Source organism: Solanum pennellii, chromosome 4 (genome assembly GCF_001406875.1).
Source record: "Solanum pennellii chromosome 4, SPENNV200".
In the NCBI taxonomy this organism is placed as follows: Eukaryota; Viridiplantae; Streptophyta; class Magnoliopsida; order Solanales; family Solanaceae; genus Solanum; species Solanum pennellii.
The window spans coordinates 6,055,338-6,070,515 of NC_028640.1; the positions used below are offsets into that span (position 1 = coordinate 6,055,338).

The following is a 15,178-nucleotide window of genomic DNA, read 5'->3' on the forward strand; positions in this document are numbered from 1 at the left end:
AGATAGATGTTCTTGTGATGATGACTTCCAGATTTTGGGGAATTAATAGATGTTGATTTGTTTTATTTAATGAGTTTAAGTCTTCCGCATTATTTTCTGTTGATATATGTTAAAATGATAAGGGTTAGATTGGTTGGTTCGCTCACATAGGAGGGAAATTGTGGGTGCCAGTCGCGGCCCCGGATTTGGGTCGTGACAGACTTTACTTAATTTTTCAATTTATATTTGCAAGACTAATAACTCTTGAAGGTAAAATAAGAAGAATAATGTCATTTATGTATTAATTTTGTGAAATGACAAATATTAAAAAATATTTATTTTTAATAAGAATGATATGTAAATAGAAACCGAAAAAACTATATTGTAATAATACTAGTATTAAATTCAATATTTCCAACGTGTAGGGGCTGGGTTAGGTGCTTGTCTTGGGTGGGCTGTAACAGCACCCAGAGGCACTTTTTAGTTTTGTTTTCGAAAAATAGTCATTATTTTTTATTTTTAAATTTATAGATATTCTAAGTTTTATTTATGAATTTTAGAACTATCGAAGTTTTTTTTTTTTAAATTACAGAGCTTGGAAAGTAAAAGTTGTGACAAAATTTGATTAATCCAAATTTACGTTTAAAGTTCAAACTTTGTAAGATAACAAAACGTTTTCTTAAGAATAATTTTATCTGAAAGACTGAAATCATTAGTTAAAAATAAATAATTATTTATCACTCTGCCACAAACGTTAACAAACTCTTTGTACATTTATGATTGAATGCACACATTTGAATTTGAAGGTGAATTGAATTATTTCACAATGTGCATAAATGGACCTACAAATTAGGAAAAAAAAAGGTTTGTAGGACACACAATAATGTGAAAATGTCTCTAATAATAGTAGGGGCCTCTCTCAACAAAAAAAAAAAAAGAAGATAAAAATTAATAAAATAAACACCGTTTTTATAAAGAGAAAAATGTACAAAAATAAGGTGACAAATATCAAATTATTGAATATAAAATAATTCTATCTCTATAGGTTAAAAAGGCAAAGACAACATCATTGATATAGAGAGCCTCTCTTTTCTTCTTTTCTTGTCTCATGATGAAAAAAAATGTTAGTACTTACTATATTTCAAAAATCATTTTTTATAAAAAAAAAATCATTTCCGATATTTATTTTGAATTCGATTAATTTTATTTGTATCAGAAAGCCCACATTGATGATGCAGTACAGCGCTCTTTATAGAAAAAACTTTATATTTAAAATTGAATCTGAAATTTCTGATAAATAATAGTATAAAAATACTATTCATCTTCCTTTCTTTATTTTTTTTCTTCTTATTTTATTATAAATATTTATTTTTGAATTGTTCTTGTGGTTAAATTATTAATAATACATGCACATAATAATATTTCAACAAATCTATATATATATACATACATTTTGCAGAAAAATTGCAGGAATCATTGAATTAGTAGCACTTTTTCATTTGCATTGACAATGATGATATCTCTTTTATCATTATCAAATGACTTTAATCATTTATATCCCTTTTGTTACATATTCTTGATAGTCTCATAGGTATGGAGTCGTTTTATATTAAAAAGCATTTAATATGATAATACGAAATTTTTTCAGCGTAAATTTAAATTTAATTAAATTGTGATACAAATATCAAATAACAAGTGGAAAACAAACAAACAAAAAATCTTTGTGATTTGTTAATTGATTAAATACAATATATCCTATATATTTTCCTTATATAAATTTAATATTACCTCTCTCCCTATTTACTTGTTCATATTTTCTCTTTTAGATATTCCTATTTACTTGTCCATTTTAACAAATCGAGAAAGGACAAAAAAAATTCTATTATATCCTCATTTAAACTTCTTGAAAATTTCTAAATTTTAATTCATCCTTTTTTTTAAGCATATTTAATGAGGGTAAAATGTAACTTCACTATGTTAATTATTGTTATCTTAATATGTGTGTCTTTTCTAAAGTGGACAACTAAATAGGGACAGAGGAATGTATATGATTTAGAAAAAATATATATATCTAATCAATAATAATGTAAGATTCGAACACCGAGTAAAAAAAAAACCAATCACTCACTTTTTGAACGCCGGAACTTTTGATTAATTAGCCCCTCATGTTGGGTTAAAGATTAGCATTAATTAGGCACACTAATAAGTTTATCCAATTTTACAAGTTTCCTAAGCTACATATATTATTATATTATTGTATAGAATAATTTCTTATAATTAAGTTGATGTAATTTAATAATACCAATTAGAAGGTTATGAATTTGAATGGAACCTTATGAATTCAATGAATATGTCAATTATCTCCACATTTTATCATATATATATATATATATATATATATATATATATATAGTGGACGATAAAATCCAATAATATTTTATAATTAGGTAAAGAGAAAATAATAAAAATACCTCAACGCGACATAAATAACATAAATATATCCCTTCTTTGTTGGATTGTCCAATAGTTGTTGGATGTCCAATTTTATGTAACTTTTTTCATGAGATAAACATCACATGATATGTTAGGTTATCTCAACGCTCCTAAAGTCCTAATCCATTTTATAATCCACTTCTTGCTCTATCATTAGTATCTCTTTCATCATTAATTAAATATACTTAATCGAATATCACAAATATTAAAATGAGAATTCAATGAGTAATTGTAAAATAAAAATGCTATTATCCCAATTAGTAAAGTTATTAGTTAAAACTTTTTCAACTTAACTATCAATGTGGGGGGTGGGGATGGGGGGACAAGAAATTCACATTGATATGAAAACTCAATTAATTACCTAGATGCTACTACCAAAGACATGATTCCACTCTCATTTCTTCCCACTTATAGCATGTGTAGTAGTTATGGTGTAGAGTGGCTACTTTTGCTTCTCTTATAATTATATATTCTTAGTAATAATGATGGTGTTTGTGTTAATTTATACGTACTTCTATCGAAGCTTAGATAAATAGAAAGATGTTATTAAATGCATTATTTATCATTCATTGGCTTTGATTCCTAGCCTTTCTATTTTTATATTATATTAATTGCTAGATCACATTCTTATAATACTGCAAAGAATACATGTATTAGAGACTGCTAGATCACATCCTTATAATACTGCAAAGAATACATGCATTAGAGACAGATAATTATTCCTATCGCTAAACAATAAAAATTTGTTAAAACTTTATTTAACAATAGATTAGTGATAGTACATTATCAAAAATTCATACTAGCCATTTCCTTTATAGTGCTAAATGCTCTTTTACCTTTTTCTCTTCAAGAAAATTACTTAAAGATTCATACCGTCAATCTAGATTTACACATTTATTTTATCACTAATCACAACTTATTCAGAATTGAAATATAATAATCGTAATTGTTATTCGCTAAAAAATCTAACCTTTACTTTTATTATATTTTACTTATTTCATTGACGATTAGATCAGATTAATCTTAAATGATCTCTTCCCTATTTTTCTTTAAAAGAGTATTCCTAATACCAAACTTCCCCTCCACCCCTAGCCCCCACACAACAAAAAAGACATAAATATTCAAAAAGTTTACTCATAAAGCAAAATGGGATTTGACTATGGGATCAAATATTGATTGAGATTGAACTCTCTTTATTAGACACACATCATGACCCTTATATCATGCACTGTCTTACTATATTGCAAAAACTAGGGTCCCCACCCCCTAAAAAATAAAACAAAAATGGTTAAGGGAGAAAAATAATCTAACTTTTTTTCTCTATGTTTTATTTGGCTTTCTACTCTTTTCTTCAATCAATATTTTGTTTTTGTCAACTTTTGTCATTGTGATAGAATGACATAGTTGAAAATTTTCCCACTTTCTCTAAGTGCATTTAGAATTTGTAAGGTGTAGTTTTATTTCTTAATAAAGAGAATAATAAGTCAATACTAACAAAAATATTTAATATAGTGTCACAAGGTGAAGTCTGAAGAAGATAAAGTATATATATATTTATTTTTAATTTACGTAGATATAGAGAGCTTTTGTTAAAAAAAATTGGCTCAAGTAAAACATATAAAAAGTATAAAAAAAAAATATTTCTAAATAAAGAGTAAACTTTAAAGCATAGTTTTACTTCTAAATAAAGAATAGATTTACTAGTAAAATGCTTCAATAAATGCACAAGGAAAAGAAAGAACATTTCTTAAAAAATACTCCCCCTGTTTAAAAAATGTGATACTTTTATCTTTTAAAGATTCAATTTATATAAATTTTGGTTAAATTTTAAATATATTTTTTAAATCATATTGATATGAGAAGATCGAACTGCAATGTATAGTATTTTTTATATAACTTTTGAATATTCAAATTTTTAATTTCGAAATATTGAGTTGATCATGTCGATCATATTAATTCTCGAGAAGCGAAAAGTATCATATAAATTAAAGAAAAAAATACTGAAATATACGTCTTATGTTTTTCTTATTTCCAATATCCTCTTTTATTTCTAAAATCCTCTAAAATCTCTTATTTCTCTTCTAACGTATTTAATGTATTCAAGTTACATATTAATATACGCAAGCCAGTATTTATTGTATCCGAGCTACATATTATGTATTCGGTTTATTTCATAATGTATTCGAGCTAGTTTTTGATATACATGAGCTAGTTTTTAATGTATCTAAGCTACATATTATGTATCCGATTTAGTTATACTGTATCCGAGATGATTTTTAATGTATCTTGAAGATATAAATTTTAAGGAATTATTATAATTAGAAAAAAAAAGTAAGAATAAAATATAATTTATTCTTTACGGTATGGATTTTACGTAAATTAACAAAGAAAATAGTACATAAGTACGTGAAGAGCATACTTGAATTTTTGGGCTAAAGGCCCATTTAAGCACAATATAGATATGAGCCCAAATCAACAGTTTGGGCCAATACGTAATTGTCTGTCAGAAGTACTACAATCTTTAGGCCCATAAAAAAATAAGATGTAAAACCAATTTTTTAAATTTTAAATCTCAAATTTTGAAATTGAGATGATCTGATAGCGTTATTAAAATACACGTTTTATGTTTATTTTATAACATATTTGAGTTATTTTTTAATGTATCCGAGCTACATATTATGTATCTGAGCTAGTTTTTAATGTATCTGAAAACATATTATGTATTAGATTTGTGTTACTTTTTAATGGATTAATATGATTACAAGTTAAAGAGGGATAGATTGTAATTTCATATTATACAAAAGGTGCGCAAAACGTAAACTCATAGAAAAATAGTCACAACTTAATAGAACAAAAGATATCCTCCACCTCATCCCCGTCTCCTCCTCCTTATTTACACAGAAGAAACGACAAAATAACATAATACAAATAATTTAAACTTTTAAATAAGATGATCGTGATTCGAAACGCTCGAAAAAGCGTAGATACTGAAACATGATTAATGCTTTGACTTTTCAATAATTCTGGAAAAAATGTCAGATGCAAATAAACAAATAAATAAAATAAATATTATTTTGCTAGTTTTTTCATTTTTTCATCTGTACATAACGTTGTACCACTACACTAAGCTCATCAAAACCCTTAAAATCATAAACATTATTGTCATTGCCACTGACATTCTTAACCTCGTCAATATTGTTGCTCGTAGCTTGAATAATATTATCATTGTCATCGACATTTTTAACCTCATCAATATTATCGCTCGTAGCTTGAATAAAATTATTTTTGGCACAATCATTTTGTACATATCGTTGTACCACCACACCAAGCTCATCAAAACCCTTATAATGATAAATATTATTATCAACATGATTACTTGATGATGAAATTAAATTTGGAGTATTAATTTCTTGAACAAATTGATGATCATTATAAAACTCCAAACAGTTGTTGGTACCTACAAAATTTGGTCCATGCTCCAAATTTTTTTCATCAATCCTCATGTTGATATTTTCAGGAATCGGATCGTCGTGATAAATTATATTTTCATAGCCATTGAAATACTTAACTACGTCCATATTATAGCTCATAGCTTGAATAATATTGTTATTGTCACTGACTTCATCAATATTGTAGCTCGTAGCTTGAATAATATTGTTAAAAATATCGTCATTGATATTTATAACCTCATTAATATTATCGCTCGTAGCTTGAATAATATCTTCATCGTTGCGATGATCTATATCCTCATCGTTATTATTGGTCCTTTTGTTGATATAGATCTCGCACAATACACTTTTGTCCAACTACACACATTTAAGTGATTAAATGCAAAAAAAAAATTAAGTAAATTAATTCTTCCATTAGAAAAAAACATTGAGGAATGTTATATATATAAAAAAAATACAATAAGAAGTTTCAATAATAATAACATAATCAGTATATTTTAATTAAATTAAAATCAGAACATATAACAATATACTTGATCGGTGTAATTTCAAAACTAAATAAGAACATTTATACTACTGTTGTAAAAACAACATATTCAATATAATTTCAATGTCAAACAAGAGCATATATACACTGCAATAACAACATATTTGATCGGTAATGTTATATAAAAAAAAATACAATAAGAAGTTTCAATAATAATAACATAATCAGTATATGTTAAAATTAAATTAAAATCAGAACATATAACAATATACTTGATCGGTGTAATTTCAAAACTAAATAAGAACATATATACTACTGTTGTAAAAACAACAACATATTCAATATAATTTCAATGTCAAACAAGAGCATATATACACTGCAATAACAACATATTTGATTGGTATAATTTCAAAACTGAATAAGAACATATATACTTCTATTACTACTACGGTAACAACAACAACAACAATATATTCAATGTAATTTTACAGTCAAATAAGAACATGTATACACTACAATAACATATTCAGTGATTTCAAAACTAAATAAGAACATATATATATATATATATATACTACTACAACAACAACAATATATTCAGTGTAATTTCAAATAAGAACATATATATATACATAATACTACTATATTATAATGACGATGAAGACAACAACAACAATATTAATGTAATTTCACAATCAAATAAGAACATGCATACACTACAATAACATATTCAGTGATTTCAAAACTAAATAAGAACATATATATATACTACTACAACAACAACAATATATTCAGTGTAATTCCAAATAAGAACATATATATACATACTACTACTATATTATAATGACGATGAAGACAACAACAACAATGTAATTTCAAAACTACATGAGAGCATATATAAACTACTACTATACTATAACGATGATGATAACAACATATTCAGTGTAGTTTTAAAACTAACCTCATGTGATAAACCTTTTTTATGAATACGAAATTCATGCATTTTCCACTTAGATCTAATTCCTTTTTCTTCTTGGTAATCAAGTGTCTTTCTGTACCCAATAATTTGACCATCTTTCATTATTTCTACATCATTACCAGTAGCTTTCCAAAAGCCTTTGCTGCCTCCTACTTGTCTATTTGGTCTACCTCCTTTTTTGTACTTTCTTTCCCTTCTTGTGAAGAAGTACCAATTCTCCCCTCTTTTGTGTTTATTTTCCGTCGCTGATAAACATAATTAAGTAAATAAAAGTATCAGATATCGTACAACAAATTTTATACGAGATAATATATATTACACATATGGTTTAACAAGGTATCAGACTAGTCTAGACACAAATTGCATGTACATGAACCTCATAAGAAAAGAATGTGAAAAAAATAATTTACGTGATTGTAAATACTTATTTATAAAAAGGAAAATAAATACATATAATTTATTAATTCAGTGTCTTAATTAGCTTTTAGACGAGATACTATTTACAAATAATGATAATAATATATTCAATGTAATTTCGCAAGTGGAATATCGAGAGTAGTGTGATGTGTATATGCAGATCTTTTCCTATCTTGTGAAGGTAGAGATCATACTATTTACAATGAATCCTCAACCACAAATAAAAGACCAGATAATATCGGTATCGTAATATAATTAACTATATGTAGAACTCCAATAACTCCTCCAAATAATAGATTTAGGGTTTCGACGCAATGATTTTCTTCTACGTAAAAATACATTTAACTTATATGTGTAATCATAGTAATATTTTTTTCAGATAAAAACTAATTGCTCACATAATATGCTTATATCAAATTATATTGACTTATCATATACAATTAAATATTAGTTTTTTTTTCCTAAAAATAATTCGTGAGCTTCTGATCACCTTTGCATGCATGATACCTTTCTTTGTAATAACCAAAATAAATAAAATAGATAAAATAAAAGAGAAAAAATCTTCTTACTTAATGTTAATATAGATATAGTTATAACAAAAAATAAAAAGAGAAAAAAAATCTTCTAATTAAATACATATAATTAAACAAAAGAAAATAGAGAAAAGTTCTTCCACTTAACGTCAATATACTTAAAATTGAGCAAAAAAATAAAATTGAACTAGATCAGAGATTATGATGGAATGAACAGGATCCTCCTAACACACAGATACAAGCATTGATCATCAGATGATAAATTATTATTTTTTTATAAAACAAATTGAACGAAAAAAGAGAGATATAAGACAATTAAAGGACTTACTACCAAAGGTTATATATGTTACGATAAGACAGATAAAATCTCTTTGTTCTTAATCAAATTTCTGAATTCAAGTTTTGAATATAAAAAAATCTTTTCTAGTAAAGAATTATATATACGAATTAATAAAAAGTTTTAAAAAAAAACTTACTGCAATATTCTTGTGGATGATAACTATTGATACATATTTCTTGAAAATCATTAATTTTTGGTAATTTTTCACCATTGATTTTCTTCATCAAATAATGCTCAATAAGCTCATCATCTGTTGGTAAAAATCTATAACCTAATGGAATTGAATTTAACTCCTCCATATATCTGCAAAAAAAAATAAAATTAAATTCCTTATAATGATCTTAATACACGTACTACTAATACTAATTCTAGAATTATAATAATAAGGAAGAAGGATAAAGAACGTATTAATTACTGTGTAATATTTATATGTATTTTTCTTGTGTGATCTATATGTCACACGTTTGATATGATCTACGAAGATAATCTCTAATACTCGTATTAAGGTAAATAATTGTGTATATAATTACATACCTTGAAGTGTGACGATTTATTCAGATTATGTTAACGTAGAATGCTTTATTCAGATTATGCTAACGTAGAATGCTTTATGCAAGAGCTTACCCTCAGTATAATTTCTAATTTATGATTATTATTTTTTAGGTATGTTGTCAAGTATATAACAAATAATAAAGATATACCTTTTATTTATCCAAATAGGATTAGGCTATTAATTTGTACAACGGCAAAACTAGCTAGTTGATTAAAAATAGGATTATCCAGCTGGATTGTACTAATATTTTAAAGAGGTTGATATTTATTTAGTTTGGTTTTATACATTATATTAAAAAATATTTTATATTATTTATTTTGAGATAATTTATAAATATTTCTTATATTTTCTTTATAATTTTTATTTTTAACATATTATTTCAAGTTTGACTTAAATTCTGAATAGTCCAATAAATATTATCTTTTATATATATTATTAACTCTAATAAAGTTCAAATCAAAATCAAAATCAAAATTAAATTAATATTATAGCTAACAAAAAAAGAAACCGAATACTAAAAATGACAACTATGTTGAATATTTATACTTTAGTTATGTATTTATTTAGATAATTTAAATACATAATCTAATTTTTAGTTTTCTTTAATGTTTAGTCAGATTATTAGTACTCATTAGACTTATTTGACATGATTACGCTAGTGTTCGACTCCAAGTTCTCAAATATTTGGGTCAAGTTTTTGGTGAAATTATACCTTGTGTTGGCCCCAAGTTTTCCCAAGAATATTGAACTATTTCAGAAAATATAATATATACCCATAAATTCTAAAAAATATTAAAATACACATAAATTTATATCATCATTTTATAATTAATATGTTTCGTAAAGAAATAACTCTATAGTATACATTGAAAACAATCAACAATAACAAAATAACACCATACTCAAGAGAATACATTAATGTCACACTCAAACAGTCAAACTTGTCATTGATTCAATTATAACGATCACTTTTTTTTTGATAACAACCGTAAAAGATTACCATAATCATCAAAATCAATACACGTAAAGAGCACCTATAATGTCATACTCAAACAGTCAAACTTATTAAACACAAATTGTTCTTTTTTCTTAACATTGTCACTCAAATTAGAACTCAATTTTTGAAAGGAGGTAATAACAAAAGTTGAAATTAATAATTGATGAGTATTTTTTTTTATAAAATATAAAATTAGGGGTAATTTTTGAATTTTTTTAAAAATTCTCAAATATTAGAACTTGCCTAAATACTATATTTTTCTAATACTTGAGATACTTGACAAATATATTTGTCAAGTTATACGATCAAACACCACTTTTCAAGTTTTTCCAAAGTATTCTTGGGGCCAAACGGGTCCTAAGTATTTTGAAATTATGAATCATTTTCATTTTGACTTAGTTGTTTGTAATATTTGTTTATTGTGACTTCATTATTATTTTTGTTGAATATAATTAGTATACCACCCACATCATGTTTGGTGTTATTTTCTTAAGAAACACCTTAGATAACTAAATTTTTATAAAACTTAATAAATATCTGAAATAGAAATTAATTATATATTTGTATGAATATTATACGAAAAAACTTTAAAAAAAACTAGAGAATTCGAAAAATCTGAAAAAATCCAAGATTCAAGAACCCAAATTTTATTAATTTGTTTTAGTTTGTATAATTAGAAATCCGACATATGATTTAGTTTGGTATGTAAAACACTCGAACCAATTCGATCCACGTACACTTTTATCTAATTAATATCAAATCGTATAAATTTATTATAGTTAAGTAAAGGATACATAGTTATTAAGCGCATCGGTAATTAAGTGCTAATTGTTAAAGAACTATACATAAAGCGTAAACATATATATATATAATTAATTAATGTAACTTTGAGTTTGATTAATTTTATATAATATATTTTTATTTGATATCTAATATTTACTGACCTAACTTGGACGCAAAGCCATATAAAAAATGTAGAAACAAAATAAAAATAGGTATTCAATTCAAGAACAAATAGGAATTGCGAGATAATATTGAATTTGAGGATAATTATTGTTTTCACTTATTTTTCTTTGTTTGTTTTCGCGTAATTTTTTTTATTATAATATATAACAATTCAGGATTTGATAAGTAAATTGTGTTTTTGCTAAATATTTTAAAAAAAAATATTTTTGAGGGTTAAATTACGAAAAATGGTTAGTATCAATGTACCTTTGATATTAAGATTATTTTATAAACATAACTGTTTTAAATATTCATTAAATTTTTTTAATTAATTTAAAGTTTACATATTCAAATTCAATTAATATTATTAAGTATTAATATATTATTAATATATGACTTAAATATAATTAAAAATACCAGGAAAAATAAATTAATCATTCCACAATTAAATATACAAAATATTCACGATAAAAATAAATAAAATCTTCATATTTTTAGTCCTACAAAATATTTTACCTTTATTTCTAATTTTGTAAATAAAACATAAGATAATATAAAAATCTAAAAAATATAAATAATATATAAACATAAAAAAAATCATCTAAAAATAAAAAAAAAAACTAAAAAATTATTTTTTTAATGAAACTTAACCAAACGTATTGTATATGCTAATTAATTAATAAGAGACGTATTGATATTAAATTTGTATACATGAAAGTGATATTTTTAGTCTTAGGAAAATAATTTGTTGTTTCTGTTATAAAAAAAAAACAGAAATTTCAGCTTCTTTCCAACAACAAAAACTATTTCTGCTTTCATTTAAAAATAATTTTAAAAACTTGTCAAACACTTAATTATTTGAAAAAGAAAAACACTTATTATAATATTAATTAAGAGTAATGCAACATATATAAAATATTACGTTACAAAAGGGATGAATTACCTATCCATTTCAAATAACATTTTCTTAAGTGTAATGTAATGACTTTTAATGTCATTAGCATTTCACATACGTTTTTTAGAAATTACTTCTTCTCTTTGAAACTCCTATTTGCAAATTCTATATAAAGAGGTATCTTGAATAACCATAATACAACACTATCAACATAAACAAAAAGAAGAGAATTTCATCTGTCTTATCCTTCGAATATTTTTGGGCAATCGGTCTTGGACAACCTCGAAATTCTCTGTCACGATCCAAAATCACAAGTCGTAATGGCACCTATGTTCCCAACCGATAGGTAAGCCAACCCAATACTTTTATCAATTCAATTCAATATTTTAAGTAGAAAGATAAACGAAAACATAATATCCAATCACTAAGTCATTTACAAGTATGAAATGCGGCCCTAAATTACTACCCCAAAATTTAGTGTCATAAGTACAAGAGTTTCTACAATAAGATACAAGTCCAAACTAATATGAAAATCTAAACATAAGAATATCCTAATAGAATATCAAAATAACCTAATAAAGAGAGGTACATTGAAGGTGTAGGCTGCAATATATATCAAGTAGCGCACCACAACTCCAAGACAATTGAAACTCATATTCAAAGCTCCAAGAACATGCCCGAAATTGAAATCCAATCTGCACCACAAAATAGTGCAACAAGTGTAGTATGAGTACAAAAAAAAACGTGTACCAAATATATCTCATTGACCGACGACGAAGAAGTAGTGACCGGAGTTTATATAAGAACAATCAATTCTTTAATTATACAAGTCTATATTACACTTACTGGTTAAGTTTCATCAAATAGAGGTAATCAAATATCAAGTAACTTCCAACCACAAAATAAAACACATAATCATCAAGAATGAAGGATGTCATGAAATGCAATGCAATATGACACCATGAAATATGCCTCAGAATACCCAGTACCCTCTCAACCGTATATATATGATACTCCTCGAAAAAACATCGAGAGTTCATGACCCATGGGGGACTCGCGATGTCCATATACTGACATGGACGATCTCCACATGTCTGTGCGGATGATCTCAATCCACTATCATAAATCAAACAATTTTTGCACGGACGATCTTCACGTGCCCAAATGATAATCTTAACATCTCACCATCCCCAGCACGGACGATCTCCACGTGCCCAACTTATACTCAATCTCATGTCAATGCATGTGAACAATATTATTTCAATAAAGGGGATGATGATGCATCTCAATCAGTAAAATATCAACATAATACATAACCACCTCAATTATCACAATTATACGGGTGCAATAAAGAAAACACAATCACACAGAGAATTCAAGTTAATAATACATTAGCTAATGCCCATATGCTTTGGCATTCTCAAATTACAATCCACATTCTATAGTAATAACTTTTCCTTTATAATATCGATACTCGTACGAATGCCCGTCACACCATTGATACGAGACCCACGTCTTTCGCCCTTACCAATGGTCTAATTCATTTTTTAATCTTTTAATTAGAAAACATCCTTCCAAGAAGTGTGAAAGTCTAAACATACCTTAGGTGCCGAACTCGTGCCACAAATCCTCAAGATAGTTACTTCCCTTTTCACAAAACTTCGGAACATTCCCACTCTACCAATTATGCAGTATTCGTAAGTAAGTGAGTTCATATATATATATATATATATATATATATATGTCTAACCCAGACCCTAAAACTTACTCATTTTCCAAATAAAACTCCTACTCTTGATATAAATTTTATATGTCAAGGATCCTATTTGCTAAATTTCAAGTCAAGAATTAAATTTTAATTTCTTCATTTATCCTAAAATTTAATATTAAATCATATAATATACGCCTAATAATTAATTACCTATCTCAATATATTAAACTGAATTTATAATATGACAAAAAATTAAAAATAATTTAAATCACTGATTACAAAAAAGTTAAAAATAATGCCCTCACATGCCTCCAAAACTTTTCCTAGAACCTCAATAATTACCACCACTTATCCTACTCTAACCAAGTAAGCATCGATGACTTTCTCGAATATACCCTCACTCTATGAAGTCATAGTAGTGTCTTTATTAACCGACACTCGACATGAGACTACCACCACATTTTGCGATCGAGAAAATATATCTATTTCTAAGGACATTTTTTTTTCTTTCTGTTGTTGCTATTTCAACTTCAAATACTCTAGTAGTACCCATATTTGAAATAGAGTGAAGAAGTTCAGATACCAATTTGTATCACCTAGATACCAATTGGATTCAAGTAGTAGCACGAAAGAAAGAAAGAAATGAGCTTTCCTAAAGTCCTATAGCTTCTCGAAGAAAAGTAAAGGCGTCCCCTTACCGTTCCGCAAGACTCTACTAGACTTGTCCGTGTGTGATGAGATCAACGAACCTAACGCTCTGATACCAAGTTCATTCACGACCCAAATGTAACGACCTGTTTAGTCGTTTTGAGCAGTAGAGTTTATTCTGGTAATAACTGTCAGGGTCGACGGATCCCACGACGGACCGTCATGGGCACGACGGACCGTCGAGGGGGTCTCGTTCCAAAACACTTAGATTCGAAAAATTTGGGTACTGAGATCGACTCTCTGAACTTCACGATGAAATGGCAGGACGGACCGTTGAGGGCTCGACGGACCGTCACAAATCCTTCCACAGAATTAACTCTCTGAACTTTGTGACGGACCTGCAGGACGGACCGTCACAGTCTCCGTAAGCCCACTCGGGTCGGAATTCTGCTTAAGTTTTTAAAGGGGCGTTTTGGACTTTTCATGCTTATAATTATAAAGTTAGTGGGTTAATGTTAATAATGCAATTACTTGGGGGTTAAAGGAGTTAACCTTGAAATAAATAGTGAGTTATTTTTATCATCTTTTATACTTAATTATATGACAATTAGGGTAAAAGAAATAGGGTTTGAATAAGAAAAATAGAAAAAGACAGAGAAGAGAAAGAAGAGAGAACGAGCGAGAGAGAGAGAAGAACGAAGAGACAGCAAGGATTTGGAGAAGTAGATTGATCGATCACGATTCTTCGGTGG

At 26.7% G+C, this 15,178-nt stretch overlaps 1 protein-coding gene across 1 annotated transcript; it reads right to left on the reverse strand.

Annotated features, from left to right (window-relative positions):
- Window positions 1-5,558: 5,558 nt before the first annotated feature.
- On the reverse strand, window positions 5,559-8,976 carry LOC114076830 (NAC domain-containing protein 2-like). The gene is made up of 3 exons (XM_027916438.1): window positions 8,814-8,976; window positions 7,370-7,632; window positions 5,559-6,278 (listed from the first exon to the last, which is right to left on the reverse strand). Exons 1-3 carry the CDS (start codon window positions 8,974-8,976, stop codon window positions 5,559-5,561), a joined length of 1,146 nt encoding a protein of 381 aa, XP_027772239.1.
- Window positions 8,977-15,178: the final 6,202 nt, after the last annotated feature.